The sequence below is a fragment of the Anolis sagrei genome, chromosome 5, assembly GCF_037176765.1.
Source record: "Anolis sagrei isolate rAnoSag1 chromosome 5, rAnoSag1.mat, whole genome shotgun sequence".
In the NCBI taxonomy this organism is placed as follows: Eukaryota; Metazoa; Chordata; class Lepidosauria; order Squamata; family Dactyloidae; genus Anolis; species Anolis sagrei.
The window spans coordinates 196,151,992-196,166,765 of NC_090025.1; the positions used below are offsets into that span (position 1 = coordinate 196,151,992).

The 14,774-nt window shown below is 44.6% G+C and overlaps 1 protein-coding gene across 1 annotated transcript in view; it reads right to left on the minus strand.

Moving 5' to 3' along the window:
• The window catches only part of LOC137097139 (golgin subfamily B member 1-like), a 39,194-nt gene extending 26,921 nt beyond the window's left edge, over positions 1 to 12,273 (minus strand). The window contains exons 1-6 of the mRNA XM_067468521.1: positions 12,266 to 12,273; positions 11,547 to 11,671; positions 8,704 to 8,842; positions 5,342 to 5,497; positions 3,954 to 4,070; positions 1,105 to 1,234 (exon numbers count right to left, since the gene is read on the minus strand). Of these exons, the coding sequence (XP_067324622.1) occupies positions 1,105 to 1,234; positions 3,954 to 4,070; positions 5,342 to 5,497; positions 8,704 to 8,842; positions 11,547 to 11,671; positions 12,266 to 12,273 (675 nt within the window). The remainder of the gene's footprint in view (positions 1 to 1,104; positions 1,235 to 3,953; positions 4,071 to 5,341; positions 5,498 to 8,703; positions 8,843 to 11,546; positions 11,672 to 12,265) is intronic.
• Positions 12,274 to 14,774: the final 2,501 nt, after the last annotated feature.

A 14,774-nucleotide genomic window follows, 5' to 3' on the forward strand; every position in this document is an offset into this window, starting at 1 on the left:
CTCATGTATTTATACATGGCTATCATATCTCCTTCTTCAGGCTAAACATGCCCAGCTCCTTAAGCCGCTCCTCATAGGGCTTGTTCTCCAGACCCTTGATCATTTGAGTTGCCCTCCTCTGGACACATTCCAGCTTGTCAATATCTCTCTTGAATTGTGGTGCCCAGAATTGGACACAATATTCCAGGTGTAGTCTAACCAAGGCTGAATAGAGCATGGGGAGCATGACTTCCCTGGATCTAGATACTAGGCTCCTCTTGATGCAGGCCAAAATCCCATTCGCTTTTTTTGCCGCCACATCACATTCCTGGCTCATGTTTAACTTGTTGTCCACGAGGACTCCAAGATCTTTTTCACACGTACTGCTCTCAAGCCAGGCCTCATTGTCCCCCATTCTGTATCTTTGCATTTCATTTTTTTCTGCCCAAGTGGAGTATCTTGCATTTGTCCCTGTTGAACTTCATTTTGTTAGTTTTGGCCCATCATCTCTCTAACCTGTCAAGATCGTTTTGAATCCTGCTCCTGTCCTCTGGAGTCTTGGCTCTCCCTCCCAATTTGGTGTCGTCTGCATACTTGATGATCATGCCTTCTAGCCCTTCATCTAAGTCATTAATAAAGATGTTGAAAATCCTGCAACACATTTTGTGATAGTTTTTCAATGAATTTTCAACCCTTTACCCTAGTTCCAACAGACCTCACTACCTCTGAGGATGCTCGCCCTAGATGCAGGCAAAACGTCAGGAGAGAATGCCTCTAGAACATGGCCATATAGCCCGAAAAAACCTACAACAACCCAATTTTCAACTTTTCAACAAAGTTTTTCAACGAGTTTTTCAATCTCATCATTGAGCCTCAACCAATTCAACCTAGTTTGTGGCACAAAAACAAAGTTTCTGGAGTAGAAGAACTGCTTTCAAAGTAAGGAGTGCACAATTAAACAGGAAATAATACTTTCACACCAGGAACAGAACATGTTACAAATTTTGCAACATAGTGTTATCCAATCCTTAACATATTACCCAAGTCCAGTAAAACCATTGCTTGGGAATGGGACTTCACTGGATTCCTAACTCCCACCATCCCCATGACCTTGGTTATTCTTACTGTCATTGATCGTCCGTGTGCAGCTTCGCATGGATGCCATGCCTGCTCCGATCCACGTCCTGCTGTGAGCCTCAACCGTGCCAGTTCCCAATGGCAATCCTCAGGTGCAACAGGCTCTGATTCCCAGAACCTGCCAAAAGAAGAGCTTCATACTTTCAAAATGTTCCTCTATAATTCCACTTTTCTGGCTGCTTTTAATACATCCCTGCTTCTCTGCACCCCTTCCTGCTTTATCTTTATCAATAACTAGCTGAACCCACCACGCGTTGCTCTGGCAAACCTTCCCTCCCTCTTTCTCCTCCTTCTTTCTTTCACTCCTTCCTTCCTTCCTTTCTTCCCTTCCTTCCCCTTTTTTCTTTCTCTTCTTCTTTCTTCCTTCTCTACCTGTTTCTTTTCTTGCTTCCTTTGCTCTTTGGTTCCATCCTTCCTTGTCTCTTTCCTTCCTTCCTTCCTTCCTTCCTTCCTTTCCTCTTTCTCTCTTTCATTCCTTCTCTTCTTAATTCCCTCTTTCACTTTTTATTACCTTCTCTCCTTCCTTCCTTCTCTATCTTTCTTTACTTCTTTCTCTCCTTCCCTCCTTCTTTCCCTCTTTCTCTCCTCCTCTCCCACCTTATCTCCTTCTTTCCTTCTCTACTCTTCTTTCTTTCCTTCTTTCTCTCCTTCCCTCCCTATTTCTTTCCCTCTTTCTCTCCTTCCTTCTTTCCTTCCTTCTCTATCTTTCTTTCTTTCCTTCTTTCTCTCCTTCCTTCTCTATCTTTCTTTCTTTCCTTCTTTCTCTCCTTCTTTCCCTATTTCTTTCCCTCTTTCTCTCCCTCCTTCTCTCCTTTCTTCCTTCTCTATCTTTCTTTCCTTCTTTTTCCTTCCCTCCTTCTTTCCCTCTTTCTCTCCCTCCTCTCCCACCTTCTCTCCTTCTTTCCTTCTCTACCTTTCTTTCTCTCCTTCTTTCTCTCCTTCCCTCCCTATTTCTTTCCCTCTTTCTCTACTTCCTTCTCTCCTTCCTTCTCTATCTTTCTTTCTTTCTTTCTCTCCTTCTTTCCCTATTTCTTTCCCTCTTTCTCTCCCTCCTTCTCTCCTTTCTTCCTTCTCTATCTCATTTCTTTCCTTCTTTCTCTCCTTCCCTCCTTCTTTCCATCTTTCTCTCCCTCCTCTCCCACCTTCTCCTTCTTTCCTTCTCTACCCTTCTTTCTTTCCTTCTTTCTCTCATTCCCTCCCTATTTCTTTCCCTCTTTCTCTCCCTCCTTCTCTCCTTTCTTCCTTCTCTATCTTTCTTTCCTTCTTTCTCTCATTCCCTCCTTCTTTCCCTCTTTCCCTCCTTCTCTCCTTCTTTCCTTCTCTACCCTTCTTTCTTTCCTTCCTTTTCTCCTTCCCTCCTTCTTTCCCTCTTCCTCTCCTTCCTTCCTTCTCTACCCTTCTTTCCTTCCTTCCTTCTCTCCTTCTCTCCTTCCTCCTTTCCTCCTTCTTGTGTATGTGTTTTGTGTGTATATATGCATATATGTGTGTATATATGTGTGTTTGTGTATATATGTGTGGTTTTGCACATGTGGTGTAAATTTTTGGGTTTTTAAGTCTCTTCTGCTATGTTTTTCAGTGTTTTATGAGTGGTGGTCACTCACTGGCCTGATAGGTGTGTTGTGTCCAAAGTTGGTGTCAATATGTCCAGTGGTTTTTGAGTTATGTTTATCCCACATACGAACATTACATTGTTATTTATATAGATAATAATAATAATAATAATAATAATAATAATAATAATAATCACAATCATGTTAAAAAACAAAGTATGGATCATCAATGTCACAATCCCAGGTGACAGCAGGATTGCAGAGAAACAACTGGAAAACCTGACACGATATGAGGATTTAAAGATCGAACTGCAAAGACTCTGGCACAAGCCAGTCAAGGGGGTCCCAGTGGTGATCGACACACTGGGTGCAGTGCCTAAAGACCTTGGCCTGCACTTAAACACAATCAGAGGGCTTTTCCTGTCCTGGAATGCAACAGGCAGCAGCCCACATGCATCCATTCTTGGCCAGGAATGCAATAAAATGCTTCTGTCTCTACCTTCGCTTCCTTTCTTTAATCTCATTTAATTGTAGACTAAATTTCGATATCCGTTTGACACCATTTTAATTGCCATTGCTCCATCCTATAGTATCCTAGGATTTATAGTTTGAAATGGCCCTAGAGCCAATATCTCATGGAATGACAAACCCTAGAACTCCATAGCATTGAGCCAAGGAAGTTAATGCAGGATCTGGGTTGTTGTAGTTTTTTCCGGGCTATATGACCATGTTCTGGAGGCAATTTTTCTCCTGACGTTTCGCCTCCATCTATGGCAAGCATCCTCAGAGGTAGTGAGGTCTGTTGGAAGTAGGAAAAATGGGTTTATATATCTGTGGAATGACCAGGGTGAGACAAAGGACTCTTGTCTGCTGGAGCTAGGTGGGAATGTTTCAGCTGATCACCTTGATTAGCATTCAATGGCCTGGAAGGGCCTGGGGGGAATCTTTTGTTGAGAGTGATTTTATGTGCCTGGTTGTTTCCTCTCTGTTGTTTTGCTGTTGTAATTTTAGAGTTTTTTAATACTGGTAGCCAGATTTTGTTCATTTTCATGGTTTCTTCCTTTCTGTTGAAATTGTCCACATGCTTGTGGATTTCAGTGGCTTCTCTGTGTAGTCTGACATGGTGGTTAATGCAGGATCGATTCACATTCATTCCACAGTGCAGACATATCCCAAGGCTAGGTAGTCAAATGCCTAACTTTGGTCATCCAAAACCCACTTCTGAATGCGGCTTGCAATCCCATTCCTGTCTGTCCCAGTACAACTGGTCTTGATGCTTGGACTCACCGTTCCCCTGTAAATAACTCCAACACAAGCAGAGCAGCTTGGAAAGACACTTCTTGCTGCACAAGCCCAGTTTGTGCATGCAAGTGGAGCAGTCGGTGTGAAATTTCTGAATTACTACTGAAATAGAAAGGCAAAGAGAAAGCTAAATTAGCAGAATTAGCCAAATCTTTCCTTCATTCTACCAAACTCAGCACCATCTATAAGCAGGTGGAGGGACCTGATTTCAGGGTCTGGACCTGGATCTCAGGAGCTTTGAAAGTGCATCTACTTTGGAGAAAGAAAACATCAAGTGCTCTTTCAGCAGTCATCAGCCCATCCCTCTCCAATGCCAGAAATACAGCTTAATGGTGTACATTAGAAAATGTTGACCATTTCCGCTTCCTTGACACTGAAATCCAACACCGCCAGAGCTCTGCAAGTGCAGCATTTTCCCGAATGAACATCCGTAGGGAAACCAAAGGGTTTGTTTATAAAGCTATTATCCTCCCAACCCTGCTATACGCCTGTGAAATGTGGACTGTCTACAGACGTCACATGCAACTCCTGGAATGATTTCATCAGTGCTGCCTCTGAAAAATCCTGCAAATCTCTTGGGAAGACAAGCAGGCAAATGTCAGCATGCTGGAAGAAGCACAGACCACCAGCATTGAAGCGATGGTCCTCCGCCATCAGCTCTGCTGGACCAGCCACGTTGTCCGGATACCCGATCAACGTCTCTCAAAGCAGTTGCTCTATTCCGAACTCAAGAAAGGGAAACGTAATGTTGGTGGACAGGAAAAGAGATTGAAAGTTGGGCTTAAAGTCAACCTCAAAAGCTATGGCATAGACACCAAGAACTGGTAAGCCTTGTCCCTTGAGCGCTCTAACTGGAGGTCACAGCTGTGACCAGCAGTGCTGTAGAATTTGAAGAGGCACCAATGGAGGGTGAAAGGGAGAAACATGCCAAGAGGAAGGTGCATCAAGCCAATCCCAACCAGAACCACCTTCCTTTTGGAAACCGATGTCCTCACTGCGGGAGAAGATGCGGATCAAGAATAGGGCACCACAGCCACCTATGGACCCACCACCAACACATCACACCTGGAGGACCACCACCCTTGAGCTATGAGGGGTTGCCTAAGTAAGTAGTCTTCTCTGCCAAAGAGAGATGGTACCTTGCCAAACTACAGCTCCCAGGGTTCCATAGCATTGGGCCATTGCAATCAAAGTGGTGTCTAACAACATTAATTCAACCCTGACAGAAGGGTTTCTAAAGATTTATGGCAGATTCATATTGGATTTATTTACTTTGACATGTCCATTTACATTTAAGTTCTATAAATTATTGCGGTTATTAATAGTGGCCTTAACCACTGCTGGGTCTTGTATTTCCTTCTGCAAAGACTCACCTGCCGGCCAAGAAGTGTTGCTGGGTGTCCAAGGATGCCATTTCGGCCACTTTCTTTCGCTGTAGTTGCTGGAGGGCATGAGAGGCCGTACCTTTTATGGCCAAGGGGTCAAGTGGTCCTGCAGCAAGGTCACTCTGTGCGGCCTGAGGCCCAGATCTGGTTAGCAAGAGACAACAACCCACAAGTGAGAGGTGCCTCATTCTTAGTGTAAAAGAATTTTCAGCTGCAAAGCAACCTCAAGGTGTATTTTCCCCCTACAGAAAAACATGGTGTGTTTCCTGCACAACAACAACATCGCTGGCCCCTTTCCACACAGCTGAATAAGGAAACAGAGGGCCTTTCCACACAACCCTAGATCCCAGAATATCAAGGCAGAAAATCCCAAATTATCTGCTTTGAACTGGAATATATGTCAGTGTGGACTCAGATCACCCAGTTCAAAGCAGATATTGTGGGATTTTCTGCCTTGATATTCTGGGATCGAGGGCTGTGTGGAAAGGCCCTCTGTTTCCTTTCCTTTCCAATTGATGCCTATCTTCTTATCAATTTCTTGTAGCTTTCTATATTGGAACCATGAAAATTGCACAGCCTCTTGTTGTCATTGGCTTGGACTTTTTAGATGTGTTGTCCAATTAATGCCTGTTTATAGATGGGTCATTGTATTATCTATATAAATCCATCCATTTGGAACATTTTTGTGCCTGCTGGTTGTTCCAAATTGGCACGCCCCCTTCTACACAGCTGTATAAAATCCAGATCATCTGCTTTGAACTGTATACTGTCGCATGCTGGGCCTGTGCATAAAACTGTAGACAGGACATAAATTCTATGTGCCCAACGGGATGCCTCAGATTAAAGGCCCTTGGATTTCCTTAAAACAGAGTCTTTAGATTGCTTAAAAGTTCAACAAAGTTCTTTATTATTGAAAACAAACAGGTACTTTAAAGCTTTCTTAACAGTCTATTGGCTCTCTCTCAATCTTGTCCATGGTGACAGGCACTATCTTCATAACCTGTAATTTAACTAATGGGGAAATCCTTAACTTCTAATCTGGGCAGTCTGTCTTTGCCTCTGTTGGCGTGGAGCCCCTGCACCTGGTACCAACTGCTTCTGGCTTCCGCGAGTGACCCGTACCAAGCAGAGCTTTGTAGACTTCCAGGGGAAAAGGAGTTCAGGTTTCTGTGATGGCTGGCTGAAGTCCCTCAGCAAAGGAGCTGTAAGGCTGTATGATCCTCGGCCAAGCTGTGGGCTGTATAACCCCAGACAAGCTGTAGAAGACGAAGCTTTCTACAGGAGCTCTTGGTATTATGTCCTGCATGAAAAGCTTCTCTGTGTGGACTGAACTCAAAATGGCTCCTATTCCCTCCAAAACCCAAAAAGGGGGCGGGACCAGGGAACCTAACTATAATTGACAGGTGGCTTGCAGTATGATTGCAGCCAAAAGAAGCCACCTATCTGCAGAGTCCCTGAAACTTAGGACTGCAACAAACATTCAATGCAAAGCAAACAAAATTGGAGCTCCTGGTACAGCTGTACCTGCACAAACTGGATTATCTGGCAGTGTGTTGTTGTTGTTGTTGTTTATTCATTTAGTTGCTTCCGACTCTTGGGGACCTCCTGGACCATCCCAGGCCAGAGCTCCCTGTCAGCCGTGGCCACCCCCAGCTCCTTCAGAGTCAAGCCAATCACTTCAAGAATGCCATCCACCCATCTTGCCCTTGGTCAGCCCCTGTTCCTTTTCCCTTCATTTCCCCCCAGCATCATTGTCTTCTCTAGGCTTTGCTGTCTCCTCATGATGTGGCCAAAGTACTTCAGCTTTGTCTCTAGTCTCCTTCCCTCCAGTGAGCATCCAGGTTTTATTTCCTGAAGTATGGATTCGTTGGATCTTCTCGCAGTCCAAGGCGTTCTCAGAATTTTCCTCCAACACCACAGTTCAAAAGCGTCTATCTTCCTTCGCTCAGCTTTCCTTATGGTCCAGCTCTCACATTCATAGGTTACTTACTTAGGCGATCCCTTGTTGCCTGAGTAGGATAATCCTCCAGGGTGGGTCCGTAGGTGACTGCAGAGACCTATTCTTGATCTGCATCTTCTTCCGCAGTGAGGGCATTGGTTTCCAGGTGGAAGGCAGTCCCGGTCGGGGTTGGCTTGACGCTCCTTCCTCTTGGCATGTTTCTCTCTTTTGCCCTCCATTCGTGCCTCTTCAAATTCTACAGCACTGCTGATCACAGCTGATGTCCAGCTGGAGCGCTCATGGGCCAGGGCTTCCCAGTTCTCAGTGTCTATGCCAGAGTTTTTAAGGTTGGCTTTGAGCCCATCTTTAAATCTCTTTTCCTGTCCACCAACGTTCCGTTTTCCGTTCTTGAGTTCGGAGTAGAGCAACTGCTTTGGGAGACGGTGGTCGGGCATCCGGACAACATGGTCGGTCCAGTGGAGTTGATGGTGGAGGACCATGGCTTCAATGCTGGTGGTCTTTGCTTCTTCCAGCATGCTAATGTTTGTCCGCTTGTCTTCCCAAGGGATTTGCAGGATTTTCCGTAGGCAGCACTGATGGAATCGTTTCAGGAGTTGCATGTGACGTCTGTAGACAGTCCATGTTTCACAGGCGTAGAACAGGATTGGGATGACAGTGGATTTATAAACAATTCATAGGTTACTACGGGGAATACCACTGCTTTAACTATGCGGATCTTTGTGTGATGTCAGATAATCCAGTTCAAGGCAGATAATGTGGGCTATCTGCCTTGATATTGTGCATTATATGGCACTGTCGAAGGGGCCTCTGCAATACCACTTTTTCAGATGCTTTGCTCACGTCTCTGGCCCGATCTGCACTGCCATATAAAATCCAGATGATCTGCTTTCAAGTGGATTATATGGCAGTGTAGACTCATATAATCCAGTTCAAAGCAGATAATGTGGACTACCTGCTTTGATAATTTGGATTATATGTCAGTGTAGAAGGGGCCTCAATTTCTCCTTCTCCCACTGTCTCCCTTGTCTTGGATTATTTCCAAGAGAGTTTCATCTTCATTGTAGAATGACTGCAGTTTGAACTGTGACGGAACCTGGGTTTTATAGTTTGATCAGGTTTTGGCACTCTTGGCCAGGAAAAGTGAAAGAGATGGTAAAAGTGCAGTTTGGCAACCACTTGAACTGCCCTATCTTAAGGCCTCGGAACCACTGGATTTGTAGCTTTACCAAGTTCTGTAGACGTCTAAAGAGTGCTGGAGCCTCACCAAACTACAATCCCCAGGGTCCCATTGCACCGAGCCACAGTGGTTCAAGTGGTGCCAAACTGCATTAGTTCTGCAGTCACACCTGGTTTGCCCTTGGCAACATTGCTGATGCCACGTTCGCAGTACCTGACGATATGCTGTGCTCCTGGGAGGGTGTGAAGCGACAAAATGCTCCCTTCGCGCAAAGCAAAATCCACCAGCATTTCCAGTTCGGAGATCTTCTCCTCTTTCACGTTGTATGGCAGGGATGCCCAGGCTGCTTGGCCTGCAGGAAAGAAGAAGGAGAAGGAACTTCAGCTTTCCTTCACAGACATGACTGGTGTTTTCTGGGGCAAACTATGAATATTGCAAACCCAACCACAGCTTCTAGAACATGGCCACAGAGCCTGAAAAACCTTGAACCCAACACAGTTGAAGGGTTTTCTGCTTCCCTGGAGACTAGGATGCGAAACAATGGCTTCAAACTACAAGAGAGGAGATTCCATCTGAACATGAGGAAGAATTTCCTGAATGTGAGAGCCGTTCAGCAGTGGAACTCTCTGCCCCAGAGTGTGGTGGAGGCTCCTTCTTTGGAAGCTTTTAAGCAGAGGCTGGATGGCCATCTGTCAGGGGTGATTTGAATGCAATATTCCTGCTTCTTGGCAGAATGGGGTTGGACTGGATGGCCCAGGAGGTCTCTTTCAACTCTAGGATTCTATGATTCTATGGTGCATCTACACTGTGGAATGCATGCAGTTTGACACTACTTGAACTGCCATGGCTCAATGCTATGCAATCCTGGGAGTTGTAGTTTGATGCACCAGGATTGTGGCGCAGCTGGCTGAGTGTCAGCTGCATTAAGATCACTCTGACCAAAGGTCATGAGTTCGAAGCCAGCCCGGGTTGAAGTGGTTTCCAACCAATTGTGTGTAGCCTGTTGTCGACCTTTGCAACCTGAAAGACAGTTGCATCTGTCAAGTAGGAAAATAAGGTACCACCTTAAAGTGTGGGGAGGCTAAATTAACTGATTTATGAGGCCATAAAAAAGACTCCAGCAAAGCATTCCAGCGGGGAAGCATGCGGGGAATGCGGAAGTGCTTCATCAGCGTCGCAGATGGACGATGAAAGCGACAGCTCCCCTGGCGGCCAGAAAAGTTAAATAGCCTCTGTCTATGTCTGTATATGTTTGTATGTCAGAAATTGGCATTGAATGTTTGCCATATATGTGTACACTGCAATCCGCCCTGAGTCCCCTGCGGGGTGAGGAGAAGGGCGGAATAGAAAAGCTGTAAATAAATAAATCATAAATAAATATATGAGGTGCCAGCACTTTCGGTCAGAGAAAGCATTGGAAAACTACAATTCCCAGGATTCCTTAGCATTGAGCCATGGTAGTTCAATTGTTTTCATTCCACAGTATAGATGTTCCTTTGAATCCCAATGTATTGCAACAAAATACAGTAAAAAAGGTCGTCCCCTGACATTAAGTCCAGTCATGTCTGACTCTGGGGTGTGGTGCTCATCTCCATTTCTAAGCTGAAGAGCTGGCGTTGTCCGTAGACACCTCCAAGGTCATGTGGCCAGCATGACTGCATGCAACGCTGTTACCTTCCCACCTGAGCGGTATCTATTGATCTACTCACATTTGCATGTTTTTAAACTGCTAGGTTGGCAGAAGCTAGGGCTGACAGCGGAAGATCACGCCGCTCCCCGGAATCGAACCTGCGACCTTTCGATCAGCAAGCTCAGCAGCTCGGTGCTTTAACCCACTGCCCCAAATACAGTAAGATCCCAATATATGCAAGGGATTTTCTTCCTGGCTGGGTTATCTGATACTCTCTTTGCAGCTCCTACCAAATGGCATTAAATTTCCAGACTCCCAGTGGGGGAGATGTAGTTTTAAAAGGGCATTTTCATGGATGCTTCCAATGATTGAAAGTCCCATGCATCCTGATTTGCAGAGGTGTTTGTTTGCTAAGTGCTGACATTTGGGGAAATGCTGCCGCAGAGAGGAAAATACTTTCCAAGGATAAGAGTACATCAGGACAGAGCTAGTTAGCTTGCATCCCCTTAATTTCCCAACTAGGTGGAGTTTATGTTTGCAACAGAAAAAAAGGTAAGACTGATTCATCAAGACAGCCAGGGTCAGAGACATGAAAGCACAATTGTGCCTTTGTTTAATACCACCTGTTTGTCTTACTGGATCCCATACCTAAGACGGAAGGACAACAAAGGTCTAGCCCCTGAGCTAGACGAAAATGTATTTTCAAAAGACTCAGACAATAGCCTTGGTCAGTTTGAGGGCTAGAAAAGGTATCACTGACTGATTGGACAATCATTAGTCATTTTAATGTTATCATCTTTTCACCTCGTTCATTGTTTCCCACCAGGCCCGCCTCCTTCCTTCCCATTGGTTGAGAGGCCGAAGCGGCGCTCGCCCTCTGGTTGGGCAAAGCGCAGCTCAGCCGGCCACACATCTCAGCCAGCTAATTACTCCAACTAATCAGCGCAAAGCTGGCTAGGGGGGCAGGATTGGGAAATTTGAATTTGACAGCTCTGTATTTCCTATAAAAACGGTGTTGTTTTGCCTTGTGGGTTATGTTGGCTTCTGGGCAAATGATGGCAGTTTATTGTCGAAGGCTTTCATGGCTGGAATCACTAGGTTCTTGTGGGTTTTTTCGGGCTATAGGGCCATGTTCTAGAGGAGAAATGCCTCTAGAACATGGCCCTATAGCCCAAAAAACCCCACAAGAACCTGATGGCAGTTTGACATCAATTCCAGCTGGAATGTAATAAACATCTTGTTGGCTTTTTCTTCAACTTGGTGACATTTATTTGGGAAAAATGGGGAAAATTCTTTTTGGGTGATCTTGTCTCGCCAGGTGACCGGATCCTCTTTGGTAGGCCTGGCCGGTCCTTGCTTAGACAAGACCCCCTTAAATTCATGCTCAACATCATATATAAATTGACAGCAGTAATCTACTCCTTACCATAATGTGCAGTCAACATCTCAGTGCAAAGTTTCCTCTGCAGAACCCGATATTTCCGTTCCAATGCAGCAACCATTCCAGATGGCTCCACGTTGCATGGTGTGGCCAAACCTCGGAGGTCCCACCTGCGGCAAATCAAGAATAGAATAATGGACAATGAGTTCGGATGCTGATTCTATTGATGAGACGTGATAGATTGTTATAGTGCTGTACTGTTGTATTGATATTTTGGTGTTAATTAATTGATACTACTGTTTTAATTGATTAATGATTTTGTATTGTGTTGTTGAAACTGGTTGTTAACTGCTCTGAGTCGCCTGAGGGCTGAGCAAAGCGGTATACAAATGAAGCAAATAAATAAATAAATAAATAAGACCCTTACATGCCATTTAATTTGCGTCACCTAATGACATATTCTAGACAGTTCTCAATGGGAAGACCTATTGGTGTTTTATGGCTGTATAAGGCATTTTATATCAGAGAAAAAGTTCATCTACACTGTCGAATTGAAATGGCAGGGTCAAGGTTTCAGGAAAGGAGAGGCAAAGAGAATTCCGGAGGTCTAAAAAGCATGGATTTATTGCCAGCTGGGGCCCTGGAGTGGACTTGCGTCCCAAAAGCAAACCAGAGCAAATGATAGAGGGGCGGACTGTGGCTTTTATAGATTTCAGGTTCAAGCAAACAAAGAACATGCTTCTACATACATTAACGTCACTCACTGCGTCATCTTAGCATCCAATTCTACCTTCTTACAGGCAAAGCATGTCTGTGTTTCTAAAGAGCAAGCATGGCTTACACTCATCAACCAAGGGGCCCACTTGGACCTGTCAAGAAGCTCCTTCCTTAGAGCCTAGATATACCAGCCTGTGGCTCCTAGTACGAGCTTATCTCTCTCTCCTGGAATGTCCCCCCTCCCTCTTGAATGTGCCTGGGACGTAGCTTGCTTGTCTTGTCAGCATTGGGTTTCTTACACAGAGAGAATTTTTCTATATCTTTCAGTGCTTGAAAAATACATACAATTTTATGCATAAATCAATAAATATCTATTTTTCCAATATCTCCTCATCAGAATGAATGCAGTTGGACACCACTTCGACTGCCATGACTCAATGCTATGCAATCCTGGGAGTTGTAGTTTTACTAATCCCTAAGCCTTCTCTGCCAAAGAGTGCTGGTGCCTCACCAAAATACTCCCAGGATTCAATACTATTGAATTGTAGCCAATGAGGTGGTGTCAAACAGCACTGACTTTACAGTGTGGATGCACCCCTAAAAACAATAATCATAAAAGAAAAACAAATGTAAAATGGACTTTCCACCTCCTACATTAAAGGCATATGACAAAAATATAATTGTCACCCACTAACATATGAGGGGTATTTTTAAGTAAGGTCCGTTTTGTTGTAGACACTAGTAGTTTGCGCACATACCGCAATGAGCGCGTGCGTCGTGTACCGGCATGCCTCGGGAACAACTGTGCTCAGTTTCCGCTCTGTAGTTAACCTGTACGGTTCTGTTCTGTGCTTTAAAAATGTTTAAGACTCTCAACTCACCCTCCGCATGTGAGGTTCGCTCAGTGATACGGTTTTTGTCAGCAAGGAACCTGCCTGCTGCAGAAATTCATCGACAGATTTGTGACGTGTACGGTGATACTGTTATGAGTGAAAGCAAAGTGCGTAAGTGGGTACGACAATTCAAAGATGGCCGTGACAACGTCCATGATGAGGACCCCTCCGGTTGCCCTTCTTTGATTACAGACGATTTGGTGGCTTCAGTTGAAGCGAGGATTTATGAAGAGGGTATTTTAAAATTGGTTCAGAGTTATGATAAGTGTTTGAACAAACTTGGCAACTATGTCGAAAAACAGAGTGAAGTATGTCCTTTCTGAAAATAAATTTACTTTTTTGAAATAAACTTTCATTGTGTCCTTATGTTCCAACGGACCATACTTAAAAAATACCCCTCGTATTTATTATATTTTACTTTCTCAAAACTCACAAGCATTTTACATTTCCCTTTGTCTTTATAAAGAAAACAAAGGGTTCCCATTCCTTTTTGGGGGTGGGAGGAAGGCATTTGACTTCTCCTTTATCAGACAAGAGAACTGGTCAATTTCTTGCTGCTATTATCATATAATGTAGTAACTTGAGTCTTGCAAGGATTTCAGAGAGTGAAAGGCCTTTGATGTTTATTCCCACGTTGCGAGAACCATTTCCAATGTTTCTAATGCAAAACCTGGTGGAGAAACGGATCTTTGAGATCTGTTTGTCTCCTTGGAGTGAAAGGGGTTTGGGGCAGGGAGACTTACCCTTCCTGACGTTGGTCAACCCCTCGTCTGAATCCAAACCGATACTGGGGGGTGCTGGCCCTTGGCCCCTTTCAAGAGAGCAAAGAAGTGCAAAAGAAAGGCTTAGGCCACATCTACTTGGTAGAATTTGCTATTGTAGAGCTGCCATGGCTCAATGTTATAGATTTCTGGGCACCACAATTCAAGAGAGATATTGACAAGCTGGAATGTGTCCAGAGGAGAGCGACTAAAATGATCAAGGGTCTGGAGAACAAGCCCTATGAGGAGCGGCTTAGGGAACTGGGCATGTTTAGCCTGAAGAAGAGAAGGCTGAGAGGAGATATGATCGCCATGTATAAATATGTGAGAGGAAGCCACAGGGAGGAGGAGGGAGCAAGCTTCCTTTCTGCTTCCTTGGAGACTAGGACGCAATGGAACAATGGCTTCAAACTACAAGAGAGGAGATTCCATCTGAACATGAGGAAGAACTTCCTGACTGTGAGAGCCGTTCAGCAGTGGAACTCTCTGCCCCGGAGTGTGGTGGAGGCTCCTTCTTTGGAAGCTTTTAAGCAGAGGCTGGATGGCCATTTGTCAGGGGTGATTTGAATGCAATATTCCTGCTTCTTGGCAGAATGGGGTTGGACTGGATGGCCCATGAGGTCTCTTCCAACTCTTTGATTCTATGATTCTATGATTTACAAGATGTTTCACCTTCAAAGAGTAATGGTGCCTAACCAAACTACAAATCCCAGGATCCCATAGCGTTGAGCCAAGGCAGTTAAAGTGATGCCAAACTGAATTAATGCCATACTGTAGAAACACCTGCAGTTAGTTTTTTTTTCTCCTTTGTGTTTATATTTTTCTGCTTTTGTTATACTGCAGCCTTATTTTATATAACAGAGACAACAATTTGGTGTTGAGCCATGGCATACACCCCTGGA